Source organism: Mytilus trossulus, chromosome 12, assembly GCF_036588685.1.
Source record: "Mytilus trossulus isolate FHL-02 chromosome 12, PNRI_Mtr1.1.1.hap1, whole genome shotgun sequence".
Lineage (NCBI taxonomy): Eukaryota > Metazoa > Mollusca > Bivalvia > Mytilida > Mytilidae > Mytilus > Mytilus trossulus.
The window spans coordinates 10156283-10174325 of NC_086384.1; the positions used below are offsets into that span (position 1 = coordinate 10156283).

General features: G+C 32.4%; 2 protein-coding genes across 2 annotated transcripts; one reads left to right on the forward strand and one right to left on the reverse strand.

The window, feature by feature from the left end:
- Positions 1 to 2098: 2098 nt before the first annotated feature.
- On the reverse strand, positions 2099 to 3625 carry LOC134693027 (cytochrome P450 1A1-like). Its single transcript, XM_063553719.1, has one exon. The coding sequence runs from the start codon at positions 3602 to 3604 to the stop codon at positions 2099 to 2101; it is 1506 nt and encodes a 501-aa protein (XP_063409789.1). The 5' UTR covers positions 3605 to 3625.
- Positions 3626 to 13903: 10278 nt separating this feature from the next.
- On the forward strand, positions 13904 to 17407 carry LOC134693221 (uncharacterized). The gene is made up of 2 exons (XM_063553963.1): positions 13904 to 15570; positions 17121 to 17407. The coding sequence occupies exons 1-2, from the start codon at positions 14123 to 14125 to the stop codon at positions 17212 to 17214; spliced, it is 1542 nt and encodes a 513-aa protein (XP_063410033.1). The 5' UTR covers positions 13904 to 14122; the 3' UTR covers positions 17215 to 17407.
- Positions 17408 to 18043: the final 636 nt, after the last annotated feature.

The window sequence follows — 18043 nt, forward strand, 5'->3', positions numbered from 1 at the left end:
GTTAAGGCCATTTCGCGTTTTCGCGTTTTCGCGTTTTCGCCCATCATATTATATAGGGCGAAAACTTCGAAAACGCGAAATCGCGAAGTCGAAAACGCGAAAACGCGAAGTCGAAAATGTGATCCATACTATAAACGGGTGGATATTGGATCAATATACCTATAATTTAAGGCGAAAAGGCGAAAACGCGAAATCGCGAAAACGCGAAAAGGCGAAATCGCGAAATCGCGAAAAGGCGAAATCGCGAAAAGGCGAAAACGCGAAATCGCGAAAACGCGAAATCGCGAAAACGCGAAAACGCGAAAAGGCGAAAACGCGAAAAGGCGAAAACGCGAAATCGCGAAGTCGAAAACGCGAAAACGCGAAGTCGAAAACGCGAAAACGCGAAGTCGAAAACGCGAAAACGCGAAGTCGAAAACGCGAAAACGCGAAGTCGAAAACGCGAAATCGGAAAGAAAAAATATTTCGCGTTTTCGCGTTTTCGACTTCGCGTTTTCGCGTTTTCGACTTCGCGATTTCGCGTTTTCGCGTTTTCGCCCTATATAATATGATGGGCGAAAACGCGAAAACGCGAAATGGCCTTAACCGGCCACCATAGTACCCCGTCAAGAATGTGGCAGTTGTTTTCCATTCATTAGACGTGTTTGTGCTTATGATTTTACAATTTCATGAAAAATACTATTTCCTAGAATGGAAATTTGTTATGCACTACTATTTTATTCAAAGTTCGAAACATAGTGCTGTGCGGCATATTTTCAACATTTATTTGTCCGAACTTGTTTTAAACTTATACTTAATTTCTCTACTACTCATACCTGTACTTTTTGCCAACTTATCATCAGAATTCATTTTTCACTGCAATAGTATGTTTATATACTGGTAAAAGTCCCAAATTATGTTTCTATGTGATGAACTATAGAGATAATATCGGGGAAACAGTTAGTCAAAAAATCAAATTATATATGAACATATATATCCCCCTAAAGAGGTTTGGTTTGAGAAAATACTGTGTTTACAAGTGCAACCTATAGTTTTGTATTTTGTTATTTCACTTGACAAATTTGTTTTAAATAAACTCATCAATACAAGGATTGAACTTTTATACCTACGCCAGACGCGCATTTCGTCTACAAAAGACTCATCAGTGACGCTCGAATAAAAAAAGGCGAAATAAAGTACGAAGTTGAAGAGCACTGAGGACCAAAAATTCCTAAAAGTTTTGCCAAATACAGTTTAGGTAATCAAATAGCTAGCTTGTGAGCCTCAAGCCTCTATGAAAGAAATCATGATAGAATATACAAGCCCAGGAATTTCGTATCAATTGGGAGATATATACTCCATATGTAGACGTCGTGCTTGAATGTTGCTACATAGAAATGGTAAGTTCACAATTTGGAAGATGAAATCATCTCTTTTGTCTTAAAGTTTTATTTTCAACCGACCCTCATAGCCAATTTCTAGATGTTAGTCAAGATATGTTGCAGACTTACTGTATCTGTAGTATCTTGAACAACTTTCTCTTAAAAACCTACATATTTGACAATTCTATAGACATATAGACGAACGAAAAACCATAGACATATTCTGAAATTTGAGACACTCTCTTTAAAGATATACCCGTTTGAAGTTGATTTAGACGTATAGACGAAAGCAAAACCATAGACATGTTACTGATTTTTGAGTCACTTATTTGAAAAGACAAACACATTTGACATTTCCATAAGGGTATGATCGAAAGTAAAACTATAGACATGTTACTGATTATGACCAAATTTGAAAGAAATACATATTCGACATTGACACTGACGTTTAGAACGAAAGTTTGATAAAATACCTGTTGTTGAATTTTGATCAATTTTCTATTGCGGACGATTTTGCATGATGGAGTTGGTTAAGGAGTTTTACCAAACGTCCATTTGTATATTTTCATTTATTTGAATGACAGTATAGACCAATCTCTATTGTTTAAGGAACAATCGTCACAAACAAACCATGTGAGTCTTACTATAATCTTTTCTTCAGGTATATTGTTTGGAATTTGAAAATCCAAATCATAAAGAAGAATTTCCTAAATTAACACTACAATGGGATTTTTTTATTAATATCTTGGAATTATTTGTATTTTATAAGGTGTAGGCTTGCAGTTTATGGTAATTATTCGTCCATAATTTGGACCAGACCGCAAGTTAGTGCTAAAAGCTTGGTATATACTTGTTATAAATAAAAAGAGTTCCCGTTTAGACAATGTATCTCCAATACATCGCCTACGACCGACACCGAATTGTGTTGCTATAATATCAGCTTTCTCCTGTATAATTGTGTTATCCTTGGTTAAAAATCTCTCTGGTCTAAATTTGTCTGGGTCTGTCCAAATATTTTTATCCTTAAAAATGCCATAAATATTACAGAAAACAACAGTCCCTTTTTTGATCTCATAGTCTCTAAATTTAACATCACTACTTGTTGAATGTGGAATATTCAGTGGCGCAATTGTTCCATGTCGCATTACTTCTAAAATGGTTGCTTCCACATACGGTAATTTTCCTTGGTCTTGTAGTGAGGGTCTCCGTCCTCCAAGAATGTTATCTATTTCTTGTTGCATTTTGTCTTGAATGTTAGTATGAATTGATAGTAGCAGAACTGTCCAATGTAATGTTGTTGAAGTTGTATCAATGCCAGCACCAATAAAATCCCGTATAGTTGAGTAGATCTGATGCCTTGTAATTCCATCATGGTGAACTTCTTTCTCGGCGTACTTATTTGCCGCAGAAATAAGACCATCAACCATTCCACGCTGGTGATTTTTATCGTAAGACGGTAGACTCTCGCTTATACATTTTTCAGCAAATTTGCTATTCAGTTCCAATCTTTCCATAAGTTGTTTCACTTTTGACGGCATAATAAATCGTACCCATGGCAACATATTCACAAAACTTCCCGCACTGGCACCTTCGTTGATAATTTTAAGGTTTTTAACCATATCAATGAATGTTTGATCCGAATGACAGTTCATTTCGGAACCAAATAATAACTGATATATAACAGCCCCCATTGCCATATCAATATCATGTACAGGATTGAAATCATTGTCTCGTGACTGAATCCATGTTTTGATAAGTATATCCGCTTCCTTTCTCACCAAGTATTCAGTTAGGGATGATTTACTTGTTGCAAATTCTTGCAAGACACCGTTTGCTATCTTACGATGTAAACGCAATCGTTGTGAATATTCCCCAAACACAAGGCCTTTCATTTTATTAATTGCATTATTCGAATAAAACTTTGGACGATCGGAGAATATTTCAGGCATTTTATTTAAAGCTTCGTCGATTGCATCCTTACTATTTAGCACTATGGTCGGCCACTTACCCATGCGTATGAAGAAAACGTCTCCATATTGAATCGCCATTTTACTGAAGGTTTCAGCAGGATTTGTTCCAAGTAATGTTAAATGTCCGATGATTGGATAACTCCATGGTCCTGGAGGCAGTTTTCGTATTTCCAAAATTTTCTTCAAAATTCCAGTAATCAATAAGATGGCAAAACATACTGCTATACAAAATTTAAAATCAACATTGTCAAATAGTGTGACGTGAGTCTTCATCTTTGCTGTGACCTTGAACGTTTGAGAAGTATTATCTGTATGTATAAAAGTTAGTATAAAATATCTTTAAACGTTCGTATAAAGTATGTTAAATCCTATTAAGATCTATTAATAGGTTATAATCTGTATTATATGATACGATTACACCAGATAAGATAACAACTCGATTCGAATAAGTAAGTAATTACGATTGCAAAATAAAATGTACATTTGCATTTAGCTTCGAATCATATAGTAATTTGTTTGACACAGTTGTAAACTGAATACAACTTTTTATACTTGTACAATAGAAAACAGTAAGGTTCACAAGAAATATAAAAAAGTTCATTCGATATACTTTAGTGTAACAAAGGATACATCTTTAAGTGGTACTGGACAAAAAACTATACTTAGATGCTTTCTCATACTTTAACACAGATAGTTTACCAATGGCATGTCTATAAAAAGTCCTGGTCAATAATTATAGTTGATTTTTTTATACTCTAACACAGACAGTTTATCGATGTCCTGTCTATAACAAGTCATACACAACTGAAAGCTTTTTCATACTCATATACATATTGTATCGATGTCATGGCTATAAAAAGTCATGGACAATAATTATACCTGCATACTTTCTCTTACTCTAATACATATTATAGTTTGCCGATGTCATGTCTATAAAAAGTCCTAGATATAATTATACAGATGACTGTACCATAACATTAGGAATATAGCTCTCTTCATGTGTCATGTGGAAGTAAGTTCTTGTCATGTGTATCACATGGGCAGCCTATATTATAACGTGAGGACTCCTCCCCTGCATGGATTTCTGAAGTCATGTTAACAGCACTAGGCTGTCTGTAGGTGATATGAGACTCTCCTCACGTTGATAAAACGACTTATATGAAAAACAGGACAAAACTTCACCAACTACTAACATGATGCAATTTCATTCCATAACTTTTATTCGAAGAAAATATAGGTTTGTCTATAAGTATATGAACGTATGACTAATGTTATTCAACTCATCAATCATTTCTATTTCTATTTTAAGGAGATGACCTCTATATTTGTAAATTTTCGACTGACTTCAATGATTGCTTTCGAATGATTTCCTTGCTTGCAAGTTTCTGCTGGCTTCCATGTTTGCAAATCTCAGCTGGCGTCCATATTTGCAAATCTCAGCTGGGGTCCATATTTGCAAATCTCAGCTGGCGTCCATATTTGCAAATCTCAGCTGGGGTCCATATTTGCAAATCTCAGCTGGCGTCCATATTTACAAATCTCAGCTGGCGTCCATATTTGCAAATCTCAGCTTTTGCAAATCTCAGCTGGCGTCCATATTTACAAATCTCAGCTGGCGTCCATATTTACAAATCTCAGCTGGCGTCCATATTTGCAGTCTCAACTTAGATGCAATTATTCAGGATATAGACAAAATCTTGATTTTTGATAATTTAAACATCTTTTTACTAAAAACATGTCAAAATACCTATTAACGAAAACCTTCTTGTGGCAATGATTCAGGATATAGACAAGATCTTGATTTTGGATAGGTTAAACATTCCTTTTACTAAAAACATTTCAAAATACATATTAACGAAAAGTTTCTCGTGGCAATGAATCAAGATATAGACAAGATCTTGATTTTGAATAGGCTAAACATTCCTTTTACTAAAAACATGTCAAAATACCTATTAACGAAAAGTTTCTCGTGGTAAATATTAGAACAAATTTTCGTTTAAATTTTTTTATGTTTCAAACATACTGAAGCTTAAATAATGCCGATACTTTTAAATAATCTAAACGATACCAATTTTCATCGATCGTACCAGATGTGCATGCATTTCACCAAGTAATGTCTTTTCAGTGATACTCCATGCAAATAAACTCATCATAGATACCAGGACTAAATTTATAATATACGCCAGACGCGCGTTTCGTCTATAAAAGACTCATCAGTGACGCTCGAATCCAAAAAAAGTTTAAGGGACAAAATAAAGTACGAAGTTGAAGAGCATTGAGGACCAAAATTCCTAATAGTTTTGCCAAATACAGCTAAGGTAATCTATGCTCAAGATATTGGAGAATTTTACGTCACATAGTCAATAACAGGTCCTGATCAAATACTCTACTGTTTGAAGCAGCATTACCAATTTGAGTTATCTTTCTTAATATTCAAGATTAAACATTAGTTTTTGGACAAGAATAAAAAAAAATCAGACTGCATGCTACTGTCAAAAGCAAACATATATTTCAAAAATATTTGTGATAAATGATTTTTTTTGCAAAATGTTTGATGTGCTTGTTCGCAATTACAATGAAGCTGAAAAACATGATAAACAGCCATTTCAATTTAAGCTATTTTTCAAGTTTCTTGATACATGTAATATAAAAAAAAAAAAATACTTCATTGTGAATTTTTATTGATTTTTAAAGTCCGTATTTAAGTCAAGTCAATTTGATTCTAAAACAAATTCAATGATTTGATATGAAAAGAAAAATACACTTTTTATCATAACAGTGTAGGAGCATATAAAATGAACGGACAATTCTAGTTTGAAAACGAGGAAAATCAAGGCTCGTAGCGATTTACTCCTGTTTCGTAACGTGTACAAATGAGAACCAAAATTAAACTGTGATGTAAATGGTAATAAGAACAATCGAATAGACGCAAGATCATATTAGAAAGTAAAATCACAAAATACTGAACTCAGAGGACAATTCAAAACGGAAAGTCCCTTATCAAATGGCAAAATCAAAGCTCAAACAGATCAAACCAATGGATAATTAGAAAATGCTTGTACCAAGTAAGGAATATGACAGCTCCCATAAGTTGAACGATAATTTGTAAAGTTCTTTAAAAAATGTTTTATAAAATTAGTTGTTAACATATGCTTACAAATCCTACACTACTTGTTCATTAACACAGAGCACATATAGGTGTTTTTAGTTACACGGTGTGGAATTGTCCAAATCAGAAAATTTATCATGTCAATACAATTCATATAGGACAATTGCACACACTGTGTAAAAAATTAATCCTGATTTTGTTATACTACAAATTTATGTACTTAAATTAAATTATTAGACATATTTAAACTAAAACTGTAATAAATGAAAAATATAAGAACTATAAAGCAACTATTTATTATTAGGTCAATAGTATAAGCCTTAGGGAGATAACTCCAATTGACTTAATGAAACATTGTACTGAAATTTATTTGGACAATATCAGCTCATCTAATCGGGAGAAATTTCTCTAAATCAGGATAATATCATTTATCAGCAAAACATTAAGATTTTGTCAATGAAAACAGAAAAACCATAGACAAAACAGCGGTTAATTATGACATACAAAACTAGTGATAAGTTATCAACTTGACGACAAGGAAATAGAAGCAATAAAGATTTCATTCCAAATCCATTACTATAAAACATCTTCTGAAAATGTATCTGTGTCTGAAAAATCTGATATAATGACACTATTCTTGTTTTATCAAAACTAGTTATCTCTAATTTTCCAGCTAATGCAGTAACACAACACAAGATGTTTTATAGTCATGGAATTGGAATGAAATATTAATTGTGGCAATTTTTCTATCATCAAATTGATACCTTATCAATGCATGTGTATGGTCATATGAATTGTTCTATTATCATGTTTATTTTCTGGTTTTAATGCCAAACCGGAACTTTTTTTCCTGATAAATGGTAACCCTTTTATGTTAGAATATACCATAAATAATAATTATTTATTATTTACATGTAAAAGAGAGACAACATATATCAACGTGACATTCACACTTATAAGTCTAAATCTAAAACAGAAATCAAGGTCTCATATTTAATACTAGTATATACAAGTGTTCTTATTTATCGACGAACAGTTCAGAATTTAGCTATTAAAAAACCCCACAAGTCCAGCAATTCATAAGTATGTATTAATTTTTCATTTTTAGCCATGGTGTTGTCGGTTTGTTTTAGATTTACGAGTTTGACTGTCCCTTTGGTATCTTTCGTCCCTCTTTTAAGAAGATACTGTTGTTTAGGCTTTTGTATTAAGGCTGGTATAATCTGTATCTGATGTCATTAAGATTTTAGATTTGATAAAATGAAGTTTATATCCCAGATAAAAAATAGACATTTTATCTTTCTAATGAGTCATAACAGCAGAGTAGGTGGGTTTGGATTTAAAATTTTAAATTAAAGTACTTGACGAAAAAGCTATCCATGTTTATTACTTCTAAACCTCTGAAAAAAGTCTACCCATCTAGGCAATATTTTAATAGATCATTTTTCTAAAGGTTTTGGAACAATCGCAAATTTCCCCTGTGACAAATGATCAGACAACAGTTGACAAAAGGCCTGAACGAACATACTAGTATGCTTAATATCTAGTTGGTTCATTTGTCTTTTAAAATACAACTGTCATATAAGAGGAAAATTCAAAAAGGAAAATCCAAAATCAAAAGGCAAAATCAAAAGTCCAACCATATCAAACGATTGGATAACAACTGTCATATTATTGACTTGGTAAAGGCATTTTCTAATGTAGAAAATGGTGGATTGAACCTGGTTTTATAGCTAGCTAAACCTCTCACTTGTATGACAGTCGCATCAAATTCCATTACATTGTCAACGATTCAAAATATATACCATGTTATCAAAACAGCGACAAATTTAGAATTTATGCAATAAATAAATCAGTTTGCTAGAATTTGATGCGACTTTGATACAAGTGAGAGGTCTAGGTAGCTATAAAACCAGGTTTAATCCACTGTTGTTGACACAATAAAATACCTGTTGAATGTCAGGAATATAACAGGTGTTATCAATTCGTTTGATGTGTTTAAGCTTTTGGTATTGCCATTTGATAAGGGACTTTCCTGTTTGAATTTTCCTCGGAGTTCAGTATTTTTATGATTTTCTTTTTTTCTAAAACATCAGAATATAAATTTTTCTATACATGTACTCTTGTCTTTCAATGAAAGTAGTTAAGGCGAAACAAAAAGACTATGTATGCAGAGTTCCGAACCCATTAATTGTCACTTGATTAACAATCAATAGTACTGAAGACATTATAATCATCTGTCTGTCTGAATAATAGAGTGAAGATTCACAGATGCGTTATTCTTACTATCATTGGTATTTCAAATATTCAGCACAAATTAACATGCAAGTAACAATAAAAGGAGTTGTAATTAAAAAAAAAATCGAACATTTAAAAATACAAAAAAATGGTCACAATGAAACACACGCTTAAATATTTCACTTGCATAAATCTTGAGTTTATTTCTACTATATAAGAATAGTACACGCTTAAATATGAGGCCTGCTATTTTCATGATTTCAAATATTCAGCACACAGGAAAATGTTGTGATCTAACAGTTTAACATGTGCATAGATGAGTTGTGATTTGAAATTTTTATTTTTAACATCAAAATTGTTAACAAGAGTGCACAATCTGATATCAACATTTGCTATAGCCTTTTGCTTTAAGTATTTTAGAATTATAATGAATGATATAAAGGCCAAATAAGGTTCGAAATTGAAGAGAATTGAGGACCAAACATTCCTAATAGTTTTGTCAAATACAGCTAACTTAAAGGTAATCTATTCCTGAGGTAGAAAAGCCGTAGTATATCAAAAATTCAAAGTTGTGTTAACAGTTAATTAATGATTAACTTAAATTGTGAACATATTAATAATAACTCTAGTAGAAGTGCTGACTACTGGGCTTAAGCTCTTCCATTGTTTTGCTTCTGATACATTCTAAATTTTCAAATATTTGGTTTCAGCTTTCCATGTGAAGGTAAATCCAGCGTATAGAGCTCTAAACCAATATTTATCATAATTTTTTTCCTTGGTACGTTTAAAAGGAATGCAAATGTAGTTATTGTTGAAAAATGCAATCACAAAGAGGGACGAAAGATGTCAGAGGGAAAGTCAAACTCATAGATTGAAAATGTGCGAAAATCTAATGTATTGTTTACAACACTTGTGGAGGATTATCTATCAGAACATGTCGAAGTATTCCATTATATTAGTCAATCAATGAAAGGAGACAAGGCGAAACAAATATACTTGGTATGCATAGTATCTCTTCCAGTTATTGTCACTTGATTAACAATCAATAGCACTGATGGCCTTATAATTATCTGTCCTCCTTATTAACATGGCGAAGCAACGATAGCACCGATGACCTTATAATTATCTGTCTTTCTTATTAACCATGTTAACATGGCGAAGAAACCACAGATACGTCACACTAATTAACCTTATCATTCAAAAAGACAAAGTAATTTTCTACTGTTGATTATAAATGTCATCGTTTTGACGGTTATTAATATACAGTGCAATCAATGACTTTGCTTCAATATACAATTACTTAATAACGATTGCTAAAGAATGATAAGTAATTATAATGATAAATATATGCAATTAATATTATCGTCCAAAAAGGAAAAACTGTGTAATAGCTATATACAAAGTCTTAAGCCATATAAGTTATGTGATGTATCAGATTATATTACGAACGTTATTTGTATTGCACATGTATTCAAAATAGGTGATGTTATATTTTTGACAATAATAAATAATGTCAGCTGTTTACACAGAATAAAAAAAAGTTCTCGAAGGCAAAATTAATATCTGTAATGTATGTTTAAGGCGATCAGTTTCCAATTGAAGACTGTTCGTAAATCCGTGGCTGTCTGAACTTTAAAAATCGAGTTTACAAACCGTCTCACTATCAATGGCAACGATATAGATATAGATAGTACGACATCCCATTTCATTTATGTCGGTGATCATTGGTACAATTAGTTATCAAAGGGCAATTTATTTGCTGCTGTAGTAATGCCAGTTACTCCTTTATTAAACGTTATCAGCAAGTACTGTTCAGATTCTTAACACGTCTCTATTCGACCAGACTTAGATAGTGTTTGGTGAATACTGCAAAATTATTGGTTAAAAGTAAATATCTAGGTGAGGAATTTGTCGTTGTTTAAATATTGATGGTAATGTTATCACAATAAAATAGTGTCTACATTGAGTAAAAATGTAATCCACCTTCTGTTTTAATGTCATATCTGGATTGAACTTGTTGTCTGGATTTCATCATTCAGGAACCAGATTCGTGACATTCATTATTTCTGAAATTGCTGTCTTTAAATGGTTTGAACACGCGATGTATTATGCTTCTTCAAATGGCGTTGGTGCGTTCAGTCCTGGTAAAGCGATGATTCTCTCATTGGTCCCACCAATCGACGAAATTGTTATCCAGGAAAATAAATTATTAAAAAGTGACTGTTCCACCTCTCCTGACAACTCAAAAAACTTTCAAAAAAGCAATGCATTTGGTCAGGTTAGCCTATTAGTTGCTGTCTTTTGGCATTTTTTGAGGTGAACAATTTGCTTATGAATATCTTTTATAGATATTCAACTCCGTTTTAAATTTTGGTCACAGAGGACTATATGTGATTCTAGACTTTGGTCAATTACGTGATATCCTTTTATGAGGTCTCTTCCAATTGAGAATAGAAAATGGCAATGACTTTCAATCAGTAGAATGCTTGAAGACATAATATTTCTATCAGTTTATTTAAAGTCTGGAGCTGGCATTTCAGAAACTGCTAGTAGTCCTTTATTAATTTATGTATCATTGTCATTTTGTTTAGTTTCTTTTGTTACATCTTCTGACATCAGACCCATAGTTCAGTTGAAGCTCGCCTCCGTGTGCGGTATTTTCTTGCTGTATTGCAGGCCAATTGGTGGCCTTCGGTTGTTCTTTGCTATTTGGTCGGCTTGTTTCTTTTGATGCATTCCCAATATATATTCTCAATTTTATTTCTTTGAATTATTTCAAGAAATGATAAAAAGAAACTGACTTCACCGTATATTTATTCCCTAACGTGAAAAGATTTAATATGTTGATGAGCGTTTATTTATCCCATAACCTGGGTTAGAAGTGTATTCAGATTTAGTGTTATCTTTAAATATGCAAATTTGTAGACATTATTGCTCCTCCTAATGTTACTGTTATACCGTCATAAAAATCTTCAACTCAATCGTTTTGGATGTAATCTTCAAGTGTAGATGGACGTTTATTTTTCATCTTCGGAACTTTTGTGTGATTGGTTTCCTACAATCATGGCAAGGCGTACATTCCTAAGGACCACATGTTCCAAGTTATTCTTTCCATCATAACAACCTATATCATATAACGTCTCTCAAATGGGAAAATAAAAGTGTCCGGGAATTAGTCTATAAGTTATATACATGGTAAGTTCGGCTCACTCAGATTATGTATTCTAATACTTATAATTACATATATGCGATGTAAAACTTTTCCCCTACGTTATATACATGGTAAGTTCGGCTCACACAGATTATGTATTCTAAGACTTATAATTACATATATGCGATGTAAAACTTTTTCCCTACGTTATATACATGGTAAGTTCGGCTCACACAGATGATGTATTCTAAGACTTATAATTACATATATGCGATGTAAAACTTTCTCCCTACGTTATATACATGGTAAGTTCGGCTCACACAGATTATGTATTCTAAGACTTATAATTACATATATGCGATGTAAAACTTTCTCCCTACGTTATATACATGGTAAGTTCGGCTCACTCAGATAATGTATTCTAAGACTAATAATTACATATATGCGATGTAAAACTTTCTCCCTACGTTATATACATGGTAAATTCGGCTCACTCAGATTATGTATTCTAAGACTTATAATTACATATATGCGAGGTAAAACTTTCTCCCTACGTTATATACATGGTAAGTTCGGCTCACTCAGATTATGTATTCTAAGACTTATAATTACATATATGCGATGTAAAACTTTCCCCCTACGTTATATACATGGTAAGTTCGGCTCACTCAGATTATGTATTCTAAGACTTATAATTACATATATGCGATGTAAAACTTTCTCCCTACGTTATATACATGGTAAGTTCGGCTCACACAGATTATGTATTCTAAGACTTATAATTACATATATGCGATGTAAAACTTTCTCCCTACGTTATATACATGGTAAGTTCGGCTCACACAGATTATGTATTCTAAGACTTATAATTACATATATGCGATGTAAAACTTTCTCCCTACGTTATATACATAGTAAGTTCGGCTCACTCAGATTATGTATTCTAAGACTTATAATTACATATATGCGATGTAAAACTTTCTCCCTACGTTAGAACATGGTTAGTTCGGCTCACACAGATGATGTATTCCAAGACTTATAATTACATATATGCGATGAAAAACTTTCTCCCTACGTTATATACATGGTAAGTTCGGCTCACACAGATTATATATTCTAAGACTTATAATTACATATATGCGAGGTAAAACTTTCTCCCTACGTTATATACATGGTAAGTTCGGCTCACACAGATTATGTATTCTAAGACTTATAATTACATATATGCGATGTAAAACTTTCTCCCCTAATCATTGTAGAGGTATCAGATCTAGATAAGACACGAAATCATTACAACTTTTAATCAAAATGTCAACAAACACATTTGCCAATGTTGATTAACTTCATTTGTAAGTGCCATCTCTGTATATACTGCTGTAATTCCAATTTGTTTTTGAGGCACTGTCCGTAACATTTCTATACAGCAATGTTAGATAGGTTTCGTAATAAGATAATGTCCCTTGTGGTCGTCAATGTATGGAATAATTGTGTTTGTGTCAGCTTTTTATGACTTTGTCAAACTCATCAAAAGAGTATTACAAAGTTATGGACCGTTAAAATTTCATTATAGAAGTTTTCCCTCGATTACATCCTCATTTTGTGTTGTTAAGTCCGCAATTTTTCTCCGAATGGTTCGTTATTGTAAGGAACAGATTAATATCGAATGATGAACTGTTAAGAACTCATCAAGCTTAATGAAACCGGAAGCTTTATGTCAAAGGAACCAAATTACCCATAATGCAATATAATGGGTGTACCTATTTGTTGAAATGGATTAAGTGTTGAACGTTTAGGAGCTATAATTTGTAAATGTCTAGCGTCCGGTGATTACTATAGACAAATTATCTTATACTTTATTATTGTATTTCCGGCAACATAGCAAACCAAAGATACGACGGAGAAGCGAACAGAATGTGTTTTTTTATGTATTTAACCGACATTTTATGGTTTTGTGGTGTAATAGACAAATAATTTATCAAGGTTAATTAAAAAACCTGTTTGTTCCTTTTGCTAAAATACTGTTATGTAAAGGGTACTTTGTTTGCATTCCTTTCCAACTCTAGTTATTTGATAATAAGTGAGAATCTGATACCAATATTCAATTTCGTCAGACCAGGATATGCTTTGGATACTTGTCAAGACGGCTCTAGTGGAATAACTCCATTTATATTACTTTTCATAGTGATTAATACTGGTAATTGTGACCGTTTCACCAGACATGTATTGTACAGACTGTGTGATTAATGTATAACTGATCAGACAGACTTTTCCTGATATTTTTTTCACGAGAGCAATGTTAAGCAACAATACAACAGTTAATTTGGTGGATCAACCGAAATCTGTGTATGGTATTCCGAATGAAGCTGATTTGAAGTATTGTTGTTACGAGGCTTTTCTCATTCATAACTATTTATTCGCAGTCGTTTATTTAATAGTCTATGTATATGGGATGTCCTTGATTATAAAATATGTGAAGCTATTAGTTCGACAACGTCTGATTTTTACTATTTTAGTATTAACTATTATATCAGAAGTTTGCACCATAACGTTTTTATTGATTGACCCGTATGGTCTATTGAAGAGAATTCCAAAAATAATCTTAACGTTCCTTTGGAAGGTACCAGACACGATAAAACTATGGAATTTTTTCCTGCTTCATTACTTTTTATCAAAACAAACTCGATTACACTTAGGTACGCCGGAAATAAAGAATTTTAATTTGTTGTTGATGTGTTGTATAGTCGAGTCAGTGCTTTTAACAATATGTATAATTTTGACATGCTTTCAAGTTACTACATTTCCGCTTCCGGTAATCAACGATGGAATTGTTACCATATTTGCTTTTCTGTTACTGTCTGTTTTTATATACGGAGCACCACAGTTATCGCAATATATAAGGGAAACAAAGAGAGCAAGCAAAAGTTTTAATGAATTCAGCTCATCTAGGAAAAAAGAAGAGTTAAAAACTTCTCAGTCATTCGATACCAACCAGAAACGACTGAAATTTCCCAAGATAAGGAAATCCGAAAGTTCTTTCAGAAAGATATCACTGACAAGTTTTTCCGACTCTTCTGTAATTGAAGTTAAAGTGCCAGTTGAAAAAGTAATATTTTCAAAGGTGATAAAACGTCCCTGCAATTTAAACATAAAGCCAAACATTTTTACTGATGACGTTCTAAACTTCGGAGAAATTTCAAATAGTAGGAAGATGAAAAAAGAAGATTCTTTTCTCGATAACAGTAAGAATAAACAATTAATTCCAAATACTTCAACGGACTCTGTGTATAAAGAATTGCCTCAAGAACAGTGTAACTGTGCTAAATTTCTTGACCTGGAAAATGGTATGATACCCTATACCAATGACGTCAATGACACAAGACAGGAAAATTCAAAATCTATTTCAAATGAGCAAGGGTACTTAGCTGATGGCGAATGCCATAGTCATAATTCTGAAAATAGTTTAGACTCTAGAAGCAAATCATTTGATACTGAACAAACAGCAACGGAAAACAATCGAAAAAATAAAGCAGGATTTCCGGTTTCGATTTCATTCTTAAGTGTGTACAGGGTACGACAATTTAAAATGTTACAACGAATGTTAAAAGTATGTTACATCCAAACATTTTCTATGGGAATTTTGATTATATGTAAGCTTTATATAATATTTAGTGAATATGGAGGGATATTTTATACCAGACGCTTAAAACCTGTACCATGGCTTGTGTTCCAGTCTTTATACAGGTAATAACATAATATCATTTAAAAATTATATTCAATAGGCTGCAAATAAGAGTAAGTCATATACATGACGTTCTCCATTATTGAGTTCTTGGACTAAATGTTGTATTAAGCAAATTTCACAATAGTTTTTTTTGGAATCGTGAGCATTTTGTTATTCCTCAACATCGAAATAAAAATGACTTGTGTGTCAAATTGCTGATTATATGTTGTTCATATGATGTAATCAAATACTGGAATAGCAAATGTACGTCGGTGAAAATATTGCTGGAATACGTAACTGCAGTAACTGACACCACGACAAACAAAATTGGAACTTTGAAGAAAATGAAATATTGAGATGTACAGCAAATTGCACTACAACCCAATCAAAACATTTCTAAAAACAACTAATCGTGTTGCTTAAACTTGCTTTTGACAATTATAGTATGCTATAAACTCAATTTTCCGGTTTCCTAGCGAAATAAAGGCAACAGTAAAATGGGCTACAATGCCAAATCCTTAGTATTTGATTTAGTTAAAAAAAAAAAAAAGGAGGGTAATAATAAAACCTCTGAAATTAAAAAAATATCAAATACTACTATATAGTTTTGTTTCATATATATAATCTTATATCAATAAACTCTCAATTTGTTTTTAATCATGATACCTCTATACATTGTACATCTTTTAATTTATCGCTGTATTGCTCTCTCGTTGAAGTTTACATCACCGTTGATGCTTAGACTCATAAAGGCGTTGACCATGGCGTTGTTAGTTTATTTTCGATTTATGAGTTTGACTGTCCCTCTAGCATCTTTCGTCTCTCTTTTAAACATTTTCTCCTTGTATCCCGATAACCTGCTAAAACTGATAAGACTTAAATTTAGGCCACCAATTCAAGATTAAATGAAATTGCATAAAACTGTGTCCTGGACATATTTTATGTGACTAATTGTTCATTTAAATGAAAATATCAAAAGTACCATTGAATATAATATATGATATGAAGGTAGCATCGACCACACTTTAGCCATGAATATTTGTTAACAGGACACTTCTAACAAAGTATCGTTAAAAAGCTAGTCGACATTGTTGTTGGACAATTATTGTCGTTATTCAGTATATACAATTTGATAAAATTGAGATTTGAAATGGGAAAAACATGCGTTTGTCATACAAGTGAGAAATAAAGCTAGCTATAAAACCTGGTTTAATTCATAATTTACATAACAAAAATGTGTGTACAGGAATATGACAGTTGTTATCCATTCGTTTTATGTGTTTTATTTTTTGATTTTGCAATTTGATTATGGACTTTCCGTTTTGAAATTTCCTCAGAGTTCAGTATTTTTGCTATTTTCCTTTTTTGTAAATAAGCTAGTGTTTAAAAACATGATGAATGATGATACCTTAAATTCATAGGCAATGACTGTTTTTGATAGATTTATTATTAAAGATGATAAAAATAAAATATTTATAAAATATTTTTATCCTCTCATTGAAGTAACGATTGCACTGTGGAACTCAACTTATCATGCACATAGCCTAAATTTAACTTTATATTGTTTCAGAACTGTAGAGTTTACCATCAGCCTGGTATATACAGCAGCAGTTCATGTGTACACGTCATCAAAACCGTCTGGTCAAATGAGGAAAAGAAAATAACAGCTATCTTCAATGCAGCATATCATCTTTTATGTGTACACATCATCAACACATGTTGAGTAAAGAAGGAAAACAAAATATCACCAACGGTCAATGTTAAAATTTGACTTTCTTGCATGAACTTGAACTTATTATACTTATTGTGTTAATGTCAATCATTAAAAGCGTTGGTGGCTTTTTTTTGTCGTAAGATATCCATGAATACACATAATATTTTTGCTATTTTAAACTGACAACAACAACTTGCATTCCAATTAGTACCAACTCTGCTCTTCACCGTTCGGATTATTTATTTATATAAGGCAAATTTCATACAGTATCTTCTTAGGAATAACGAAAAGAAGCTAGCAGTATTCCTCAACTTCTTACTTCTAACTTCGCTATTAAATGACGTCCTTTAAGTTGGCTATTAAAAGGTTAATGTGGTGCACGCATGTATTCCGTTGAACTTAATATCAATTACAAAAACAATTACTTTCATTTGTACTTGCATGATAAAGATTTCCAAAACTGAGTTTTTGCGTGCTCTGCATAAAACGTAATGAATCAAAGTACTGAAGTACTGAACATCGGATGACCGCAGGTTCTTGTGGATGGTCAAAAGAACATGTCACAGAAACAGATCACATCTCTATACCTGAAACTTGGGTTAATTTACAGAGATATTTTTTCTGATACAAGTTCGTGCTTGGATGATGAATAAATGACAGGAAATTCAACCTCACCGTAATAACTAATATATTGTAGTGCAAGAAATCAGTATACCTTGGACTATTATACTTGTATAATAATAGTCGTAGAGAATACACTGGTTTGTTGTTATATATAT

What these genes read in the sequence shown, in the direction of transcription:
- LOC134693027 (XM_063553719.1), bottom strand. Translation starts at nt 3,604, where the DNA reads ATGAAGACTCACGTCACACTATTTGACAATGTTGATTTTAAATTTTGT.
- LOC134693221 (XM_063553963.1), top strand. Translation starts at nt 14,123, where the DNA reads ATGTTAAGCAACAATACAACAGTTAATTTGGTGGATCAACCGAAATCT. An exon ending in GTGTTCCAGTCTTTATACAG is followed by an intron (nt 15,571 to 17,120) that starts GTAATAACATAA and finishes ATATTGTTTCAG; the next exon opens with AACTGTAGAGTTTACCATCA.